Genomic DNA, 21,191 nt, shown 5'->3' with positions numbered 1-21,191 from the left:
ATGAGCCTTAGAGGCAGGCAATTGCAAACCACTTTGAACGTCTCTTGCCCTGAAAACTCTACAGGGTCCCCGTAAGTTGGCTGCAACTTGACGGCAGCCTTTACACGCAGAATATTGGATTGCGCCCTGGCTGAAAGACAGTTCATTTCAGACGCATTCATCAGGCGCATAAACGTGAAGAAAGAGCCGGGCACAACGCTAAGTACCAAGACTAACCAAACAAATTCCACATTCCCCTGTTAAAAAGCACAAAAATGCAGCGTTCTGGCTCATAAGCTCTGTTCAGAAAAGAGTTTAAGTTTGGAACCCCTCAGGCAGTGAAGGGAAAAAGGCAATCAGCAATGGCTCTAACCACTGCACAGATGTTTTTGTTTAGTTTATACAGTACCGCTTATGGAACGGGGATGGGTAAAATGAGATTTCAAAGCGGGGGGCTGACAGCAGCGGGAAGAATTCCTCGCTGGAGATATCTAGAGGAAAGGAGTTTCTCGCAGCCATCAGACAGGAGGAGACGACTGCTCCCAGCAGGCCCACCTTTTGTTTGCATTCATCTGTGACTAAAAAGGCCTGGCCATATTCCACATTTTTAAATCTAAAATGCCCTAAACGTTTGCAAGAACTACAAAAATTGTAGTAAAACCCTGCCAAACGGATCTGTTCCCTGGGAGGCCATGAAAACCTAATCGCTGTTTTGTTTCCAACAGTTGCTCCGCGTTGTGCGTCAAATGTTCCGAGTCAGCTCCAACGAGCAAAACGCAACCAGACGCAGTTGAAAAACTTTGGCATTTCAGAACTGCCGTTTGAATGTCTCCTAGTGCTTTAAAAATCTTTTATGGCCCCATGGCCACCTGTTCCCATAGCAAAACAGTTTAATGGCAGTGCATACAGACACAGCTCCTACCCCTCAATGCAAAGCGGAAAAGAGGAAATGCCTTGTCTGTTTTCCCTTTCAGCTGGAGAAAAGAAAAACACAGTCTTCTGAAAGCACCAGAATCAGACTCTTCACCCAGGAAATTTCATTCATGTATCCTAGTGAAAGTGCTCAATTAAATACTTTTTCGTCTCCTGCCCGATCACAGGCACCTAGAAGAAACCAAGAACACACCACCTTTATTCTGAAATAATAGTGCTTTATAACTTTTCTAGGCTCTGGAATATAACATTTTATACCCCAAAGCCAGTGGATGTAGGAAACTTTTTAAATTGTACAAATGCTGCAGAATTTTACGTAAAGTTTAAAAAAACAGTTTACACTGGTACAATGTACACTGAATTTTACCAACCCTATATTAGTTGGATTTATACGCCTTGCAGTTATAAAACTATCACTTTCTCCTTGCCAGCGTGTGTCAAATGCGTACACTTTTCCCATGCTGAGTTGTTGAGGATGCCCCTTAGAAAGCATGCATAGGTTTCTCAAGGGACGAGACAAAAATAAATTACTTATACCCAGGGCCAGAGAAGGGGGAACTATGCCTGGGGCACACGTGCGCCCAGCGATCCTACCACGCCCGCACACATTCCCGCCGCGCTGCGCCCCCACAACCCATTATATGGACTCTCTTTCCTCCCTGACTTCCATGGCTTAAGTGAAACCAGCAAGGAAAGAGAAAAGCGTCCAGCATCAGACAAGTGCAGATTTGGGTTTCTTTTTTTCAAACCCCGCTCCCTTATAACTGTGTGTCTGTTGTAATGGTCAGAAAAATCACACAGCCACTACTGTGCTCGGCTCCATGTAAAAGTAACTGATGCATCAGTTTAGTTTCAGAAGGCTGTAGAAGGTTCTCTTCAATCCTGTCAGCAACCACTATTGCAGAAGACAAAAGGACTGGTTCCCCCAACATCTGGCCTGCAAAATTGGCAAGGGGGTTGAAGGGTCTTACAGAACTGCTCCAGAATGAACACATCTCTTCCACTCCTTACTGACACCCACCCACCCCGCTTTCATTCCTTGAAGCAGAGACCCAGGAGGTCTAGACAGTTTCTGTGCTGATAAAACTTATTTGAGGCACGTCTGCTAGCAGCTGGGAGCCTCAAAACTCTGAACTCCACAGCCAGATTATTTTATTTTGAGTCTTGATTCTTTTTTACCGTGCCATACTGATCTGATTTGCAGCAGGGTTGGGATGTACGTTCACCTGCCTCTACAAAGACTTATCCTTGAGTGCTCTTCCCTCAGCTGTATTAGATGGGAGATATAAGAAAACCCCTTTTGCCAGGCAACTGTACCGGTGCAGGGATGGCAGCACTGACTGCTGAGCATGTGTTGATGAACTGTGTCTTTTGCACACAGATTGGGGGTGCCTTTAAATCGCCATTACTTATGAAACACTCTGGGCGAATATGGCAATTCTATTTGGCCCTCTTGCTTCCTGATTTTAAAAAGGCTGATATAATGCATAAGGTGACCGTTACATTTGATACAGCAGCTTGCAAGTTATGAAAAAGGATTCTGGATAAGATGGCATGATTGATATAGGGGATAGATGTTGTTTTAATTGGGTGACTGGAACTAATGAAACTGTGATGGTCTTTTATATTGTGCTTTTAATCCATGCTAGTCTTTGAGCGTAAATAAACAGAATGACTAATCCTTGGGACAGCCCCATGGCAAGGCCAAAGGATGACATTTCAGCAGATATAAGAAATCAAAAGGAGAGTCAGCATGGTCCAAGGTTGAAAGCAATCTCCCAAGTTGCCTCTTTACAGACAGTTTTTGCTATCCACCCTCTCTTCCTTTCTCATTATTCACTGTCAACTTTCTCTTCTGTATCTCCAAGAAAATCTACTCTTTTCTTCCAGCCCCTCATATTACTACAATGAGCTCTAGTAATTTCTCCCTTCTGCAAACAATACAATTTAAAATGCTGTCTAATAAAATAATCCTCTAATATCAACTCACTATTGTTCCGAAGCTCTGCACTGTCACACAGCAAAGTGTCTTCTCGCAATATAAAATACTCGTTTCCAACAAATCCATTTCTGTGTGGGGAAAAAGGTAACAGAGGAAGATGCCCCAGTTCTCCTGGCTATGCTGTGAGTTTTATTGCAAGGGTGAGCAGATGTTAAAGGTCTGAGTAGCTACTATGGGATGTCATGCAACAAGAGCATTATGCTGCGCGGAACAGCTACTTATAGTGCATTGTCTGAAAAGAATCATTATACCAGTATAGTTGAGAAATGCAAGAGCTCTCTCTTTAACAGCATCACCATGTGCTGGAGCAAAATGCTTATACAAAAGATGACGGTTGTTCTTTTAAAACAGTGAGTGTGATGCTTATGGAGCCCAGCACACGGGCATCGTCCATAGGCTCACCATTAACAACCCTTCTAAACAACCCACACTGACTGTCCACAGGTCCATCAAAAGGATCCTGTTTTTAACTCTGACTGCGTGCTCAAGGCCATTGGGAAAATTTGACATACTTTACATGTGATGCTGTTGCCTTAAAACACAGGGATCTCAGGTTAATCAGGGATAAAAGGTTAAAGTGGCAAGTCCAAAGGATAATGTTAACAAGGCCATTTCATCTCCCTAAGTACAAGGAAGACACTTTCACCCAGATGTTGATAAAGCAGGACACAAAGGGGTGTTTTTCTCTTTTGGCAATGAGGGAGACATTCACAAATAAATTCTCAGGATCTGGTTCCTTAATTGAAGCCTTTATGGAAAGATCCAAACTAAACAGATTACTCAAGCTAGCCAGCCAAGTTACACACTACAGGGGAAGTTCCACCTATAAGAGTCATTAGAACATTAGTAGTGTGTTGCTGAATCAGTTGGAGTGCTCCAGTATGTGCATACTGGGCCTGTAAGACGGAGTTGTTCTGCTGGGCTTTTGGAGTGTCCAGTCGCTGACAGGAGCCCCCTGCTCCCTCCTCCTCCTCTTCTTTTTTATCTTTTGGGTCCCTCTCCATCTATGGGACCCGTTTCCTTCCCCCTTTTGGGAGGTTTTTAATGAGGGTTATTGCGGACATTGTTTTACTGATCGCTGCGTTTTAAACTGTTTTAATGTATTTAAGGGTTATTGTATATGCGATTTATGTTGTTCACTGCCCAGAGCCCTTTGGGGGTAGGGCGGTATAATAAACCCAATAATAAATAAACAAAATAAATATAAAGACTTAACCTTTTGAGGAGAAAAACACAGAGAGGAACTGATTGAATGCCCCGAGCCCCAACATTGTTTCACCTATCAAAATATCAATCCCCAACAAGCACATTTAAAAAACAAAACAAAATCAATCTCAGATCTCCTGGCCTAGCACAAACATAAAAATAACTCTGGAATACCCTCTGCCATGAGCACTAGTTGCACAATTTATCAGCTTAATTCTCCAGGGCCAAGCCCGCATCGGGCTGAATATATGCGAATGGGGATCGGCAAAACGTACCGGCCCCCCAGGCCAGCCATTTGCACAGGCATGCGAGCTGCATCGCAGCTGGCGCGCCTCTCACGCTTCATCTCAAGCACTCCATCCACGCCGGGCTTTTCGCAGAGCTGGGAAGCTTCTGCTGGGGAAATGCCGGCTCCCAGCCGCCTCTCCCCACTCCACCCTCGCTTCTTTACTTGCGCTCTTCAGCCGGGCGTTGCTGCCGGGGCCTGGGGACATCACTTCGCTCTGCACCGCAGGCAGAGGGGCAGGGAGGCGCGTCCCCTGCGTCTCTGCCACGGGCCGGACGAGCCGGAGAGCAGGGCGACGGCTTCAGTGGTGCTCGCCTTCCCCAGCGTTTGGGACCGTCTCGCAGGGACGGTCCCAGCTGCCGGCCGGGTGGGCGTCGAGTACGCCAATCCGGCCGCTTCCACATTCGTGCGGAAACGGCCCAGGTATTTTGAGGGGCATACTTTGGTTTAAGCACACTTTAGCAGTATTACTGCTCTGATGTGGATGGTTCAGGCTAGGCTGATTTCATTAGACTTGGACACTGAGCAGGATCACTAGATTTGGGATCCTGGTTGGTATCTGAATGGGAGGCCAACCAAGGAACTGCAAGGTCACTATGCAGAGGAAGGCAATGGCAAACCACCTCTAAATGTGTCTTGCCTTGAAAATGTTATGAGCTTGTCAGAAGTCAGATGCAACTTGATGCCATTTTCCACTACCAACAATAATAAAGAGCACTGAAGCATGCAGTCAAGCAAGGGAATAGGTGTAAATCTAAACTGAAGCACTTATCACTGATCTGACCGGTTTATTATGGGAATACTATGTGTGCATATAAAACTTCCTCCTCTTCAGCACGCAAACCACTATGGCTTCCAACAGATGTATAAACTCCATCCTGTGAAGAGTTAAAGGGCATCAAAGAACAACAACAGAGGACTCTGGGATTCTATTTTGGCTCCCCAAATCCGAACCACCGCCTTGTAGGGTACAAAATCCTGCATGAGATACACAATCAGCAGGAGCATAAATGACGCTTCACACATTTTAGCAGGCACACAAATATTCAAAAACCTAACAACAAGCCTGCATGCATGCACATTAACCTATCATTCAGATATACTTCAAGAGCTGGAATCAACTATGACCATGTGAACCAACAGACAATAAGAACATAAGAAAGAGCCTGCTGGATCAGACCAGAGTCCATCTAGTCCAGCACTCTACTACTCGCAATGGCCCACCAAATGCCTTTGGGAGCTCACAGGCAGGATGTAAAAGCAATGGCCTTCTGCTGCTGCTGCTGCTCCTGAGCACCTGGTCTGCTAAGGCATTTGCAATCTTAGATCAAGGAGGATCAAGATCGACTTCTCCTTCATAAATCGACTTCTCCTTCATAAATCTGTCCAAGCCCCTTTTAAAGCTATCCAGATTAGTGGCCATCACCACCTAACATCTCACAATAGCCACCCCGTAAAGCATGAAGTTGTTCTAAGGCACACTGCCATCAAACGTCACTTTTTCCTGTTTGCAGGAACAGAGATCTGCGATGAGAAAAACAACGCTGCACAGAAACATAAACTGTACTACCAAAGGGAGAAGCTGATCTTACTTTCCCTGGGGGGTTCTTCTGGCGCAGAGCCATGGCCTCGGCTGTCATCCAAAGTGAGAATAAGGGGCACGTCGTCATCTTCCACGTTCACAGCCATACCACCTTCTGGTTGTTGGTGTTGTTGTTGTTATTTTTGGCCCAGGAAATGTTCTAAGCAGCCGCTTTTATCACTGCTTTGTCAAAGATTAGGATCATCTTCCAAACTCAGAACAATCCAGGAAGACATCTCCTTCATATCCTGGAACCCCCTGGTCCCGGGGAAAAATGTTGTTGCAAGCAGAGTGGAAGAACTCTTCTGGTGGATGCCCACACGTACTTTTGAAAGGCCAAAGCTTACTGCTGCCGCTGCCGCTTCCCAAACTGGTTGGGCAGCATCCTTCTCTGACCTCAGCACCCTTAGGATGGGGAGGGAAGGGAGGTGGAGAAAGAAAGGAAGTGTTAAAAAAAACCAACACCCAACAATGAGCTGTCATGTGCAACTATCAGATGCTACTACCCTGCCTAAGAAAAGTATGCAGCTCTGTTTACTTTTAGCCTGATAAAGTAGATGCAATCTATCTATGTTAGTTCACAAATGTGTGCGTGTGGTGGTGGGGGGGGGGGGGTGTCTTTTATAAGTCCTGGTGGCTTTGATCTTGCAACTAAAAGGGATACAGTTTTTGAAAGTCTCTTTTTGAAACCAAGAAACGAAACAGCAAACCGGATCCGTGCATCTGAGCGCTTACGGAGGGTGTCCTTCCCACCCACTCACCCCGCTTCCTTCCAGTGCAGCTGGCCCACCGACCCCCGGAGAACCCAGGACCCCCGACTCACGCCTGAGCCCCCAGACCTCGCCTCTTAGACCTACAAGCCTTGCAACGTAGTCCGGCCTTCGGGGAGCACGTTTGCAACGAGTCAGCCTCGGATGGCGGGTCTTTTGACCGGCCAGCTCCACTTTCCGCACTCCGGCATAAGTGGGTGGGGAGAGAAGGGTGGAAGGTCCCCACCCCCCACCCCACACACAAACAACAACCACCGCGGGCGGGGGGCGTCTTTTTCCTCGCTGTCCCGCTACCGGCGGAAGCAATTCCTGGGTTGGTCACAAGGGAGGAGAAGCTGAATGGAGGGTTAAGGGGGGGGGGGGGTCTTTCCTTCGGACGGCCATTTCGCCGCCGCTTGTCCCTCCGCCTCCATTCTGAAGGAAAAGCTTGTTCGGCGACACATCTCGGTCTTTTCCTTAGGGATTGGGGGAAAGCCACGCAACTGCTCTCTCCCCGCTTTCCTCAGATCATGATGCGGGGGGTTCCGCAGGCTCCGTGGAATTATGCCGCTGCAGTCGGGAGTGGGAAGATCACGAATGCAAGGGGGGGGATCAAGCACAGTTACGCAGCGTGTTGGATGAACATTTTACACTTTAGAAGCCATCCTAACGTATACGCAGAAATAAGCGTCATGTTATTCAATAGGGCTTACTCCCAGGAAAGCGTCTTTAAAAGATGACACACTTAGCCTCCTTCCCGCTACCCATCTGCACACAGCACCGCATTAATGGGAACCCGAAGTGTATTACGTATACTGCTTATCTTCCCTCTGTAGAAGCCGAGCGGCGCAAGTGTGTTGACGTCAAGGCTTTCGCTGAATGGGTTCAACCATTGGAATTCTTTTGTCTCAAACTACGACTTCAGGGTTCATTTCGGCGGCATGGGGCTGTTTAGTTTCCTTCAGCGTGAGAGGCAAAAGTCGCGAGGCAAAGAAATGGGAAGTCTGGCCTAAAGTCTGCAAGGATGCGGGTGCACATAAGATAAGCAGACGAAATCCAGCTGACAGGACGCTTACATACATCACGCAAATTTCTCCCATAAGACTCCTCTTTGGAATTCAGGAGGACTTCGTTCTGAATAAGCACACATAAGGTTGCTCTGAAGTGAAATCTGCCCTCCTTGCAATTCTCCTTAAAGCCAAGAATTACACCAGTGTGGAGTGGATTCCCTTCGGGAAAACGAGTTCGTTCACAACAATTGCAATGCGTTATAAATATGCTGTGCGGAATCCACGTGAGTTCATATTGCTCCTGAATGAACGACAGAGAGTTGTAATTTGTAACGGAAGTTGAGGATGTGTATCACGCTAGTACGCTTCTAGCTCTTTGTACGCGATGCAACTTTTATTTTTTGTTTGCACGTATATCTCTCTAACCAATCCCGATTGCACCATCTTAGTGTTGTTATGTAGAGAAGCGGGGGGGAAAGGAAACACAGCTATGCATTTCGGGCTTCATCCACCTATGAATGCAAAATGGGAGAGTACTCAAGAGGGTTTTTAAGGAATTTACCATGCCCTTTCTTTTGTTCCTTTTTGTGTGTGTAATGGTTGGCATACAACTGAAATACAAAAATGCAAGAATACATTCTTTCAGTCTTTATTAGCATTTCAGATCTAACTTTCCAGTGGGCGCTCGTTGATCCGGTGCAACTTTTGCTTAAAAGTAATTTACGTTTCCCTATTTAATTATTCAAAATAAAGCAAACATTATAGGTAGCTTTGTTACAGTCGGTCAGTACTTTATTATTTCTTTTTTAACTGATTTTCGCAATATATTTAACAGAATAAAATTAGAAAAGATACTATAGAGTAGATAAGAATTGAACAGAGAAGACATCGACCCAAAATTGTACTAAATAAACATTTCATAACGGATCAATTATTTCCAACTAACACAAAAGTTACTTCCGAGTTCTGTGGGTCCCTCTCAATTCTGCCTCCGTCCCACTAGAACAGAGAGGGAACCTGAAGTATAGATTTAGTCGTCTCTTCCTTTTGATGGAAAAAAGGCGGGACAGGAACTCTCCTCTTTAAACGCTCCGTCCCAATTCTATTGGCCAAGCCTCTCGATGCTGACGAGTGAAAGACAGATGGACGTCGGAGGTTTGGATTGGTGACTTGTCCAATTAAGTCCCTCCCCTTCCAAAGTTCCAAGGTATCACTTTTTTTCATTGTGAGACAAGGTTGCTAAGCAACAGGCAGAGCTGGACTTTTTTTTCTGCAGGGAAACGGCCTGGCGTTGGGTTTTATTTCCTTTATTTTTTTGCAGGGCTTCTTTCGGGTGAGTCTGCCACAAGGATCAAAGAGTTGGAACAGCCTCCATACGAGGAGCAGTTTAAAACAGTTCTTTTAAAAATCTTTGGAAAAGCGGGTTTGAGAAAGATCTGTAATATCTTTAATATGAACAGCATGGACATAGTGGATAGAGAATTTATAGTGTGTGTGTGTATATACATACATACATATACACACACACACACATGTATGTATGTATATATGTATATATGTATGTGTGTATATATATATATATATATATATATATATATATATATATATATATGTATGTGTATATACACATACATATATATATACATATATACATACATGTGTGTGTGTGTGTGTATGTATGTATACACACACACACTATAATATGAATATATATATATATGTTTATATGTGTGTGTACATACATTATATATGTGTAAATATCTGTGTATGTATTTATACACACACACACACACATATGCATACGTTTGTGTGTGTATAAAATACAGAATTTATTACCCCACCTCTGTTAATATTAGACTTTGGGTTTCTTTAATACAGGTTATTTAGCAGGTTTGGATGTACTTTACCTCCATGTCACGAAAAGCTTTACCATTTCCAAACCTCTGTTCAAAGGACAGGATAATTTTCTCCAGGGCTTTTAGCAACCCTTGGCCACACTTTGGCACATGTGTTGGGGCACAAGCCTAGGATTGCATGCTGTCACATAACATATGGAAAGTTATGAGTGAGCCTTATATAGTTACATGCCCCATTCACTCATCTAAAAGCCACACAGGAAATTACTTCTTACATATAGTGATCGACCTGAGCTCCACTGTTAGTCTAAGCTGGCCCATGCAGGCTCTTTCACACGCATGCTCTCTGATGTAGCCATTACTAAATCCTTCCTTCTCCACTGAACCTTACAAACACAACCCATATAATTCTGCCTGATTTCACAACAGTTATCTGATACTCCTGAGAACAAAATCAGCCCAGTAGTATAGACATCTGCCTGTCTTACCCTGGTCTTTAAATATTATCAGAATTCACCTCTTTTTCCATCCTCCAGCTTGACGTCTGCCTTTTCTCATGCCACCAGTTGCCACTGAAAATATCTGTCCGGCTACATAGTCCAGCCCACAGACCCACATCCTCCTACCTTTGGTTGCAAGAGCATCATAAACATGGATGCACCAGTTCCATTGCGCAAGCATCTCCATGTCATTTTAAGCTGTCTTGTGCTACTGAACTGCATTGCCATTCTAATCCTGTCACCTAACTTGTTTTATTAGCAGATCTGCTCACGGAAGCCAGAAGTGTCAAAGTGTCTGGAAGTCTTGGTATAGAAGGTCCAAACTGCTCAAAAGCACATGCTGTGAACTTACTCAGTTGACAGGATGGCGACCAAAGCGCTCACTTCATCCATTGAGTCTGTTGACCCTATGACTGGGTCCCCACGGACGCCCCTCAAACGACCGCTAAAGATCCTGGATCCTGGCCGGTCAAAACTGACCACAGTTGAGACCAAGAGGATCATATCTGTCTTAGATGATGCCATCATTAAGGTAGAGCTGGTCACTATGTTCTCGTACATTATGGAGAACCTTGAAGGTTTCAACATCACTGCTAGTGCAAGAACTGGCATGCTTCTTTGAAAGAACACTTGGCGTTTTCCAACAATATGCGAAGCTAACACTTGGACCAGCAATTTCAAGTTAGCTGGGCTCCTGCTTCAGGGGGTGGGAGAGAGCACATATTTGCTGCCGAGGAAGGGAAGCTTTATCTGCACATCCAAGGCTTAAGAAGTTCAGTCCGAAACATTGTGCGCTTGTTTTATATGAACCCCCTAGCTTGTCGGGCAGTGAGAGACACAGCCTTTGCCAGGAGCCCAACTGCTGATGTTTTACTCAGAGGCCTGTTGGGGCTCCGGAGGTTTCTGTTTGAGATGCTCCTTACCACTCCGTTGGAGGAAAAAGAAAAAATGAAATTTATGAAAGAAATTGCCCTCCGGGACATGAAAAACATGGAGGCAATTGCGGCTTTGGAGGATGAGCTGGCATCAGCGATTCACAATCGTGATGAGGAGGTACTGGGGAGGGGGCGTAAGGATACCACTAGACAGCAGATGGGGAAAGCGCTTCATTTATTCACCAGTTATCTGGTGTATACAATTGTAAAAAAAAGCAGAATAAAGAAGCAGTTTAAATAAGAGCATTTTAAAAAAGCTGTGTAAATCATTAAAGAAGCAACGCACAACATCCCTTTAAAAAATTGATAAACTAATGGAATGACCAGGGTGAAAAATGCCATCCCCTGATGCATAAAGCTTAACAAAGTAGGAGGGGGCCATACAACAGTTACGATCCTACCACTGGGAGGACTTCATTCCTCCCCCCCTTACTTCGGGATGGGGGGGACATGAAGTAGGGACCAATGTAAACCTTCTATCGTTAATGGGAGCAAGTTTCTAACCAGACATATGATGGAAGGATATAAGGTCCCTTCTGCACATGCAGAATAATGTACTTTCAATCCACTTTCAGAATTGTTTGCAAGTAGATTTTGCTATTCCGCACAGTAAAATTCAGCTGCAAAGTGCATTGAAAGTGGATTGAAAGTGCATCATTCTGCATGTGCGGAAGGGGCCTAAGTATTATTAGGTGGGAGTAACATCTCCAGCTGATACATCAGAATCCTCAAGTGTGTCATAAAGCTCAACCTGCTGGGTTTGTGAGCCGCCATAGGATTCCTTTTTTGTGTATTTTTTTGTTGTCGTTGCTGGTGCACATGCCTTCGCACACCTTTTCATGTGGTACTGAGAGTCTTACATCTCTTTCAGATTTCCAGGAAGAATGGCGCCATCAAGGACCTGAAAGCCCACTTGCACAGTCTGGCAAAGTTTTCTGAAAACCAAATCCAGCGTACCAAAGCTGAAGCGGAGAAGCAGCAGAAGGGGGAACTGCGTACCTCTCAGGCCAAGTGCGGCAAGATGACGCAGGATATACAGCAGCTGAGGGCCCAGCTCAATGCCCTCATTGCTGAAAACCGAGAAATGGAGTATGCTCTTCGAAAGGTAGCTGCAGGGTAATAGGAGTTCAGGGGATCTTAGATTTGCTGTTTAAAGAGCCAGCAGGTGGATTCTAATCTGGAGAACCAGGTTTGATTCCCCACTCCTCCACCTGAGTGCCAGAGGCTTATCTGCTGAACCAGATGTGTTTCCACACTCCTACATTCCTGCTGTGTAACCCTGGGCTAGTCACAGTTCTACGGAAGTCTCTCAGCCCACCTACCTCACAAAGTGTCTGTGTGGGGAGAGGAAGGGAAAGGAGCTTGTAAGCCACCTTGAGTCTCCTTTCAGGAGAGAAAGGTGGGGTATAAATCCAAACTCTTCTTCTTTTCTTTATCCTAAGCACACTACCTTGGAAACAACCTCTATTGCATCCAAAATCAAAGGCCGTTCACAGAACAGCGTGCGAACGGCCCCAGGGGGTGCACCAACTGCAACTATGTCGGTCCACCCCCGCTCGCCCACCCGTGCAGCAAGGGCCTTTGAATTTCAGATTCCTTAAAGCTGCTGCAAGATTGTCTATGTAGTTCTCTTCCCAATCTATGGGAAGATCATATCCCAATATTGGGACTGCCCTACATCAGTGCTTCATCCCTGGGAAAGGTAGCCTCTGATTTCTAACTGAAAATTATTTTTGTGTGTGTGTGTTGCTTATTCTAGAAGAAATATAAAGTGGAGACAGAAATAGAGAATTGGATCCAGAAGTACGACATTGAGATGATAGAAAAACAGGTACCTCTCGTTAGCCCACATGCCTTCCTTTGAGCCTCCTTGCTTCGCAGAATTGTTTTCTTCTACAGTGTCGTTTAAAAAAAAAACATGGATGTGCTCAAATTGTTCAAAGTTCCAAGGTAGAATGGCTCTTTCTGCTCTTTTGCATCTTATGGAATTAGTTTCTTACCGCTAGATCACAAAACCAAGCTACTCCTCCCAGCTCCTAATTAGATGGAACAGTTCTGCTGGTGCTGAACTCAGGGTCTGCACTGGGGTCCTACGACCCAATAAGCTTGTCAGGATGACCCACCATCCCAGGGTCAGTTGCGACACCCTGGCATAGTTTGAGTGCTTGGGCCATTCCTGTACAGTCAAAAGGAGAACGAGGTTTTAGCTTTAAAAGGGGCTTGGATAGATTTATGTAGAAGTCAATTTACGGCTACCAATCTTGATCCTCTTTGATCTGAGATTGCAAATGCCTTAACAGTCCAGGTGCTCGGGAGCAACAGCCGCAGAAGGCCATTGCTTTCACATCCTGCATGTGAGCTCCCAAAGGCACCTGGTGGGCCACTGCGAGTAGCAGAATGCTGGACTAGATGGACTCTGGTCTGATCCAGCTGGCTGTTTCTTATGTTCTTATGAGGTACAAAAAATGGCGCAATGAAACTAATTAGGGGGAAATAGGCAAATGCTCTTCCCTTGAACTGTGACAGGATTTCAGATACTCAAAAGATCTTATACTTTCTAAATAACCCTGATCTTGTAGTTTGTGAATTGGTGGCCAAGTTTTTGCTAGAAATTATACACCCTGAGGATAGTTCTGTTTTTTTAAACTTTGTTGTGTCACTCTGTTATTAAGAGATTCTTTGTTCTCATTCTCTTTGGGGATTGTTTTAAATCTGGCTTTTGTTTTTTCCTCTGTATGTTACCTCTGTTGTCTTATATGCCAATAGCTTGGTGCTGCTGTAAAATGAGACGATGGGAAGTATAAGGATGCTAAGAAGTGGGTTATAAAGCGGGAGGAAGGGAGGCCCAAGCTCGAATTGCAGCAGAGTAAGAACACCTTTGCACTCTTATAATGGGCAGGAGCTCCCTTTGGAAGCTTTCACTGAGGAGAAGCAACTGAAGGCCCCTACACAGAAGCCAGTGTGCTCCGCCCCCTCCATGCACAGCACCTACATGCACCAAGCAGTGTCTACGTGCATACTCCCTCCCCGTGACTGGAGACGTTTATTCCCAAACATAGTAGAGGAGGGAATGTGTAGACACAAACTGGCAATCTCACAGAAGTGGGGCTGGCACACTCATATCCTGCTGTGGGTAGGGCTGGGTGGACGGAGCCACAGTCCCAATCAATATGCATCTGCTGACCAGGCCCATAGATAAAAATGGGGCAGGGGTAACTTTCTTCTCACTAACAGGCTTTCCCTGTCCTATCAGGAGGAGCTTGAGGAGATCAACGTGGTCTACAAGGTGGAGAAGGCCCAGCTGGAAGAGCTGAGGGCGAAGTTTGCCATCCTCAACGAAGAGTACAGCCAGATTGAGGAGGAGAGGCTGCAGAAGCAGGAAGAGAGAGAGAAAGCCGAGAAAGAGCTGGCGATTCTGGCCCGAGCCGCCACCCTCATCCAGGCCTTGTGGAAAGGCTACCTGGTGCGGTCGCTGCTGAGGACCAAGAGGAGGAAGAAGGGCAGAGGGAAGAAGGCTAAGAAATAGACGCTGGCCCTTTCCTGCCTCTCCAAAACAGGCAACTGGGCCAGACCAGGATATCTTTAAGTATAGCTTTTGAACAGTGGAGGTGAGGTGGTTCTTTAATAAATATTAGGTCAACCATGCAGGCTTCCTCAGGAGCTGTTCTCTTCCCATCACCCTCACCCTACCACACCAGTTCCAGTGGAAATCATGGAGGCTGCACAGCAGGAGTTCGAGATGAGTCTTGGGTCTCTTTTTAGATATTGGTCCAACAACTCAGCTTCTGAGGTCACTCTGGGACCCAAGGCACTGGCGAGCCCCCCCCCCCCCCCGGGGTCCACACTGGACAACACCCCACCAGTCTGGGGCATCCCAATGCTGGAGCCAGCGTGGTGTAGTAATTAAGAGCAGGTAGATTCTAATCTGGAGAACTGATTCCCCACTCTTCCACCTGAGTGGCAGAGGCTTATCTGGTGAACCAAATGTGTTTCCGCACTCCTACATTCCTGGTGGTTGACTTTGGGCTAGTCAGAGTTTTCTCAGAACTCTCTCAGCCCCACCTACCTCACAAGGTGTCTGTTGTGGGGAGAGGAAGGGAAAGGAGCTTGTAGGCCACCTTTAATCTCCTTACATGACAGAAAGGGGGATATAAATCCAAACTCCTCTTCTTTTTCCTCTAAAAAATATTCCCTAGCATAATAATGACAGATCAGCATAGTCATCATGCTCTCCTTTGGCACACTGTTCCATCTGAACTACAATCATACATTGTGAACAATATAATTTTCAGCAGGGGAGATAAGATTTGGAAACATCCAGCTAACTGTTTTCCTGTCCCCTTACACATCTACGCATGTCACTTTACCTGATCTAAGAACAATCCCCATGCAAAAATTTACACTCCTCTCAACCACAGAAACTCAAAAGTACAAAAGGCCGCTTCGCAAGACGGGCAGTAGTCGATCGCCTGGAGACGCGTAAAACACCGCTCCTGTGGCTCCAAACACCATTCTCGCACGGTGGCTTATGCTGCAGCCGCCAGCCGCTACGCCAAGGCACGCCTCGCTCGAGCCTGGAGTCATGCGCTTCCCCAGAGCGCCTTCCCCAGTCAGCTTCACCCGGACTTCACTCCGGCAGACTGGTTTATCCCTGGGCACCTGCCGAGTCTTGCCCGAGGAGTTAGGTCACTTCTGCCCCGCGCTGCTCGTGGCGGCGCTAAGAGGGACCAGGGGGCGTGTTCCCAGGCCTCGGCGACGCCGAGGCCCAGGGTCAAGTTGGTCATGGCGCCGGCGACCAGCTCAGCGCGCCAGCTGCCCGCTTATCTTCCCGGGACCTCCGTCGCGGGCGGTCGTCCAGTCTTCAGTGCGTTAACGCTGCCACGGGCGCAGCCGCTTCCGACTAGCCGCTGCAAGGAAACGGGCCTGCGTTCATACCCACCCAAAAAAAACCCTGGTCTATACAGAATCTATTTTTAAAAAAATTAATGCCCCACACACATTTGCAAGTATCTGCTTTTCCTGCCGCCGCTTTTATTAGAGGTGGGTGGAATACTACTGTTCGAAAGGCTGCGGTGGGCAAGACAGTAACACATTGGGGAGGGGGCCGCCATCTTTCAACTGAGGAAAGATCTCTCTCAAAATCACCCTTCACCCCAATAAAAGCACACAGAACCCTTCCTTCATCCTCACCCCCTTCTCAGATCTATCTGCTTGCTGAGTAACCGCCTCGTGCTAAGCAAAAGGTTTTAAGTCTGCTGTGATTCATTTGGCCAGTAAGCAAAAGTCCCGTCTACTCTGTGCACGTTCCCATAATTCAGTGGGTTCTTTCAGAATTTGCAGTTCTATTTCCAGGGAGGCCGAGGCTTGCACGAACCTGTAGCTCTTGATAACCTGGCAGACAGTGGCCCTGATAACCTGGCAGACGGTGGCCCTACTATGCCCTTTGGATGTGGCTTGGATCCTGAGAAAGCCACAGAGGCATCTGGGAGGTCACGATCCTGCTGCCGGTTTGACCTTGGATGAGTCTCTGGTGGCTGGAATGTATCAGAGGCACTATAAGTCCGGCTAATGGGGTGGTAGCCTGCCCAGCCTAAGGCATCCCGGTCGTCCTCATCTGAATTATTCTCAGGAATTTTCCAAAAAGGGTGTTCTCCATATTGTGCCTCAAACCCGTCAGTCTGCCAAGATCTGGGCGTTTCTCGATGAATGGCTCTTGGTGATTTCTCTTTTTGACAAGAAGAAAGACTTGAATGGTTTCTGGAAGTGGGAGGTGAAGTCCAAAGCAAAGAGTGGAGCCTAGCTGCCTCCTCCTTCTTCATCCAGGGAATGGCCTCATTCTGTCCTCCTGATTTTGCGCCAAACAGTGTCTCATCACAGTAGGACGGGGTCCTGCTTTTCAGTCTTCGGGGAGAAATAAGGTGAAAACGTTTATTCCTAAAAGGAAACGGAGCAACACCTAACACTTGCAAGGAACCCATTTCAATTGATACCGGGTGGATGGTGGCAAGGTTGTTGTTGTGGTTAGAAGATGTCCGGATTTTATGGTTTGTGGAAACAGAATGAAGTAGCATTCTCTCCTGATGCGCTGTATTCTGTGGCTGGCATCTTCAGAGGATCCTCTGAAGATGCCAGCCACAGATGCAGGCAAAACATCAAAAGAAAATGCTACTGGAACATGGCCATACAACCCAGAAATCCCACAATACCCTAGGGCAGGGATCTGCAACCTGTGGCTCTCCAGATGTTCATGGACTACAAATCCCATCAGCCCCCCGCTGCGTAGGATTTGTAGTCCATGAATATCTGAAGAGAAACCGCAGAGGCTGCGCAGACCTCTGCGCCCTAGTGATTCCATCTGCGGAAAGCCGCTCAACAATATGTTGGTTGTGGTTGTTTACCATCAAGTCACAGATGAGTATGCAAAACCTGGTGGCCTTTCAAGGCAAAGAGAACATTCAGAGGTGGTTTGCCGTTGCCTGCCTTGGTGTCAGGACCCTGGAATTCCTTGGTCGTCTCCCACCCAAATACAAGGCAGGGCTCACCCTGCTTAGCTTCTGAGATCTGACAAGATCAAGCTTGGAGCTATCCAGGGCAGACAGATACCAGGTTAGGACAACATTATTCATTTATTTACTTACATTATTCATGTAATTATTTATATACGCAGGTTTGGGTGGTTAATAGCCATTGAAACACCACAGTAAAGAATCAGAGATATCCCTCCTCTCTACCACTTCTTCTCTGACCTGCAGCAGGAAAGCCTGCAGCAAACTTGCCTGAGAAGTATATCTTTAATAAAATCAAATGTATTGTTCATACTGGGTTCATAAACCCTACGGATGGCAAGCATCTTAGAAGAGGCATTCTTCCTTGTGGTGCGGGAGGGATGGCGGAATGCCTCTTGAGATGATCTAATAACGAGGTATACTTTCCCCCTTTGGGACTATCACACGTAGATTTAATTGACCGAACCAACGACAATGCATACAGTTAATCATCTCACTGGGTGATGGCCCTAAAAGAGAAGCTAAAAAGGACAAGCCAAGCTGAGCATCATCCTGGGAGTTATCAAATGATGAATGGGAGGTTTCCTCATGCAGAGATTTCCTAGACACAACCCAATCTCTGGTCCTTATCCACAAACTGCAAGCAAGCAAACCAGTGCAATGGTTACAGGGTCAGATGAGGACAAGGGAGATGCCGGTTGGAATTCCCACTTAGCTCAGCTGGCAACCTTGGGCCAATCACGTACACTCAGCCTAGTCAACCTTACAGGCAGGATAAAAATGTACAGACAGACACTCATCTTCATTCAATTTCATCTTTGGAGTTTGTGTGAGGGGGACACGATCAGGGTCACGGCACTGAGGAAGAGCCAGTTTTAAAACTCCCCCTCAGAAGTTGGAGGGGACCCTTTCAGTTGGCTAAAAAGCATGCACATTAATCCGTCTTTCTTCCCCAGCAATTCAGCCCTGTTCCAAATTGTCCTCTGAGAGTGTTGCTGAGGGCCCAAAACTACCGTACTTTGAGATTTCTGGTCCAGGAGCTCCAACATCCTATGTAACCAAGTGGTTACATCATATAGTCAGGCTGCCAAATTTGGGGGATTGTTATTGTGGCTAGCAGCCCAGCCGCTACAGCTGACGCTACAAGTTGCACCAGGACAGCTTCTTGGGAGACAACTTCACTGAAAGTGGTATTCTTGTCGACAGATGGATCACCTTTCGAACGGCCCATACCTGTACTTGTTTTTCTTTCTTGGGGTGCTGGGCGGTCCAGGAGCTTTTGAGGAGCCAGAGTCCGCCTCCCATCGTGTGGCTGCAGGGCTCCATAACAGGGGTCTCTGGGGTCCCGGCTTCTTATTCACCCATGGGGGATCAAACCCCATGACTGCTGCCTGCGGTGCTGCATGGCTGCCAAAGAGTGTTTCATCCACGTAGGAGGCTTTGGCCCTGTAGGTGTTTTTGCTCCTGCGCTGCACCTGAAGAGCCTGAATTCCCGACACTGCTGTCTCTACAGAGGGCTTCATGGATCCAATGGAGCTGAGATGCCATGCAGGGTTGCCAACGGAGCACAAGATCCAGATCTGCGTGAACAACAATTCACTCGTAAATGGGGAACCAAGCGATTCAAAAGTGTTTAAGCAGTGTTTAAGAAGTTTGACAAACTGCTGCTTTATTTACTGAAATGCCTATTCAATTTTTTTTAACTCTGCTTTTCCACTCCTAAAAGGGCTAAAGGTGCCCTAGAAATTAAGAATACTGCTTTGATTTTGTACAAACTTGCCAAGTTTGGCTTCAGGAATTACCCTCCGTGACAGCCGTCTGCTGCGTGTTGAAGCCGAAGCTGGAAGGTCAATATGGTGAGCCATGAAATTTCATGCCTGAGTAGAAGGCACATGGGGCTAAAAGCTTGTCCCGATAAAGCTTCATCCCTGGCAAGTATTGGAGAAAGCGAAGCACATCAGGGAGAGATTTCTTTTGTCCCTACGCCGCTTCCTTCTGTTCTCGCTTGCACTTCTTGCTTTCATGCGGAAAGCAAGAACGGTGATGACTTTGAGCACCTTGCGCCATAACAAGGAAGAGGTGGCCGTGGGCAATCAGCCAGGAAATTCTGTATGAACTTTCTGGGCTCCAGACACAAGTCTCTGCAACCAGGCCTCTCACGCATACACAATCAAATGCCAGCAGGCTAGTATGTTTAATGAAGACTTGCTAACCCTTTGAAAACCCAGGAGATGATTACAATGCTGACTTTGGATCAAGGATACCAGGGCTAAACTGGAGACGCAGCACCCTTATTCTGTTCGAGTGGCCCTCTTTGGCAAAGCATCCTGTCAACGGCAAAACTGGGACATGAGGATGAACTCAATCTGTTCAAAACGGGAAAAGCACTGAGTGTTTTTCCTCCCCACCCCCCACCCTTTTTTTGCCACGGGTCTCACCCATCGCAGCCTATGAGCAACACCTGCGCTCTTCTGAACTCAAGGGACGGGGTGAGGTTTTCAGTCCAGAGGCTGAAAGTTAACCAAATTTAGGTTGCAATCTGCAGAACCACGAGTAAGCCCCACTGGATAAAATGGGACTTCCTTTTGGGAAGGCCTGCTTAATTCAGCAGCAAACTTCACGAGGCTCAGCGGAGCTTATTTTTATGTGAACGTGCAACCTCGCGCACGGTCGCCTAAGCCATAAAACCCTCTGCACGCCACGGGCCGTGCTTGCGAGCGAGTAAAGATTAGGTGCAAAAAATTTCCTTCCGGAGTAAAGCACGTTATTCCTCCAGGCTGCAATAACCGTTCAATACCCGCGTATTGGTTTATTTTTTCTCCCAGTGTTTGCATCCTCTTGCAACCCTGGGAGACCCGACCAAGACCTGCTCCGAATGAAAAAGGATAGTGCAGCTTCAACCAAAGGGGCCTTGGGGGACCCATGACCATCCCTTGCAAACCCCGCAGGCTCCCCAGAGCCACCCCGAGTCCCAAAAGACGCTTCCCCCCTCCCCCACCTTACTACGTTGCAATTCCTCCTCTGCAAGGCGTGACTGTCCCTTTTCCCCAGAGTCGAGGGACCAAAGTGTGTAACTAAGGATACGACACTTCAGGTTCCGGCTTGTGGTTTTCCCAAAATTGTGGGAAAGCACAGGAATGGCTCTAACTTCCACACACCCACTCAAGTAAAACAGACAGATTGGATGGGAATCAATCTATTGGATTTCTGCCCTGCCGTGAGAGAACAGGTTATGGAAACTAAAGCCACCCTTTTCTATGCTTCTCTGCAAGCAGATTATTTCAAAGCCCTCCTGCACGAAAAGAAGTCGGCATACTGGTTTATGGAAAAAGCCAGCCCCTTCCGCACAAGCAGAATAACGCACTTTCAATCCACTTCCAATGCACTTTGCAACTGTGTAGAGTAGCACAATCCACTTGCAAACAATTGTGGAAGTGGATTGAAAGTGCGTTATTCTGCATGTGCGGAAGGAGCCGGTACCATGCTTTTTTGAAAGCCGAGTATTTTACTCTCATGCACAAAAAGAACACAGTACCTTTTTCAGTCCACTTCATTCAAAGCACTAATTCTAATGCACCTCTGCCACTCTTTGCCCCACCTATGAAGGACTTGCATCGTTTTAAGTGAGAACCGGAAGTGTTTGTGCA

At 46.7% G+C, this 21,191-nt stretch overlaps 3 protein-coding genes across 9 annotated transcripts in view; 1 reads left to right on the top strand and 2 right to left on the bottom strand.

Moving 5' to 3' along the window:
• Positions 1-7,579, bottom strand: part of TPCN1 (two pore segment channel 1) — a 45,555-nt gene extending 37,976 nt beyond the window's left edge. Inside the window, exons 1-2 of one of the 3 annotated variants that reach the window (XM_048514005.1) lie at positions 7,451-7,579; positions 5,999-6,393 (exon numbers count right to left, since the gene is read on the bottom strand). In XM_048514005.1, the coding sequence (XP_048369962.1) occupies positions 5,999-6,095 (97 nt within the window). In that variant the 5' untranslated portion in view covers positions 6,096-6,393; positions 7,451-7,579. Of the gene's footprint in view, positions 1-5,998; positions 6,394-6,811; positions 7,330-7,450 lie in introns of those variants that run through there. The other 2 variants (XM_048514004.1, XM_048514003.1) reach the window with 2 other exon arrangements.
• A 20-nt stretch (positions 7,580-7,599) lies between these two features.
• On the top strand, positions 7,600-14,683 carry IQCD (IQ motif containing D). The gene is given in 6 exon segments (XM_048514002.1): positions 7,600-8,031; positions 10,366-10,710; positions 10,713-11,156; positions 11,910-12,143; positions 12,798-12,869; positions 14,292-14,683. Coding segments are annotated over 5 exon segments (1,266 nt in total). The 5' UTR covers positions 7,600-8,031; positions 10,366-10,467; the 3' UTR covers positions 14,565-14,683.
• A 1,354-nt stretch (positions 14,684-16,037) lies between these two features.
• Positions 16,038-21,186, bottom strand: RITA1 (RBPJ interacting and tubulin associated 1). 5 transcript variants are annotated; one of them, XM_048513663.1, is made up of 3 exons: positions 21,080-21,186; positions 18,778-19,124; positions 16,038-16,939 (listed from the first exon to the last, which is right to left on the bottom strand). In XM_048513663.1, exons 2-3 carry the CDS (start codon positions 19,065-19,067, stop codon positions 16,381-16,383), a joined length of 849 nt encoding a protein of 282 aa, XP_048369620.1. In that variant the 5' UTR covers positions 19,068-19,124; positions 21,080-21,186; the 3' UTR covers positions 16,038-16,380. The 5 variants fall into 5 exon arrangements, with proteins under 5 accessions (XP_048369620.1, XP_048369619.1, XP_048369621.1 ...); XM_048513662.1 differs by lacking the exon at positions 21,080-21,186 and adding an exon at positions 20,543-20,633; XM_048513664.1 differs by lacking the exon at positions 21,080-21,186 and adding an exon at positions 20,548-20,575.
• Positions 21,187-21,191: the final 5 nt, after the last annotated feature.

The sequence above is a fragment of the Sphaerodactylus townsendi genome, linkage group LG13 (genome assembly GCF_021028975.2).
Source record: "Sphaerodactylus townsendi isolate TG3544 linkage group LG13, MPM_Stown_v2.3, whole genome shotgun sequence".
In the NCBI taxonomy this organism is placed as follows: domain Eukaryota; kingdom Metazoa; phylum Chordata; class Lepidosauria; order Squamata; family Sphaerodactylidae; genus Sphaerodactylus; species Sphaerodactylus townsendi.
The sequence above is the reverse complement of the archived record's forward strand: the minus strand, read 5'-3'. Positions and strand labels throughout refer to the sequence as shown.

What these genes read in the sequence shown, in the direction of transcription:
- RITA1 (XM_048513663.1), bottom strand. Translation starts at nt 19,067, where the DNA reads ATGAAGCCCTCTGTAGAGACAGCAGTGTCGGGAATTCAGGCTCTTCAG. An exon ending in AGAAAGAAAAACAAGTACAG is followed by an intron (nt 16,940 to 18,777) that starts GTATGGGCCGTT and finishes TTCTCCCCGAAG; the next exon opens with ACTGAAAAGCAGGACCCCGT.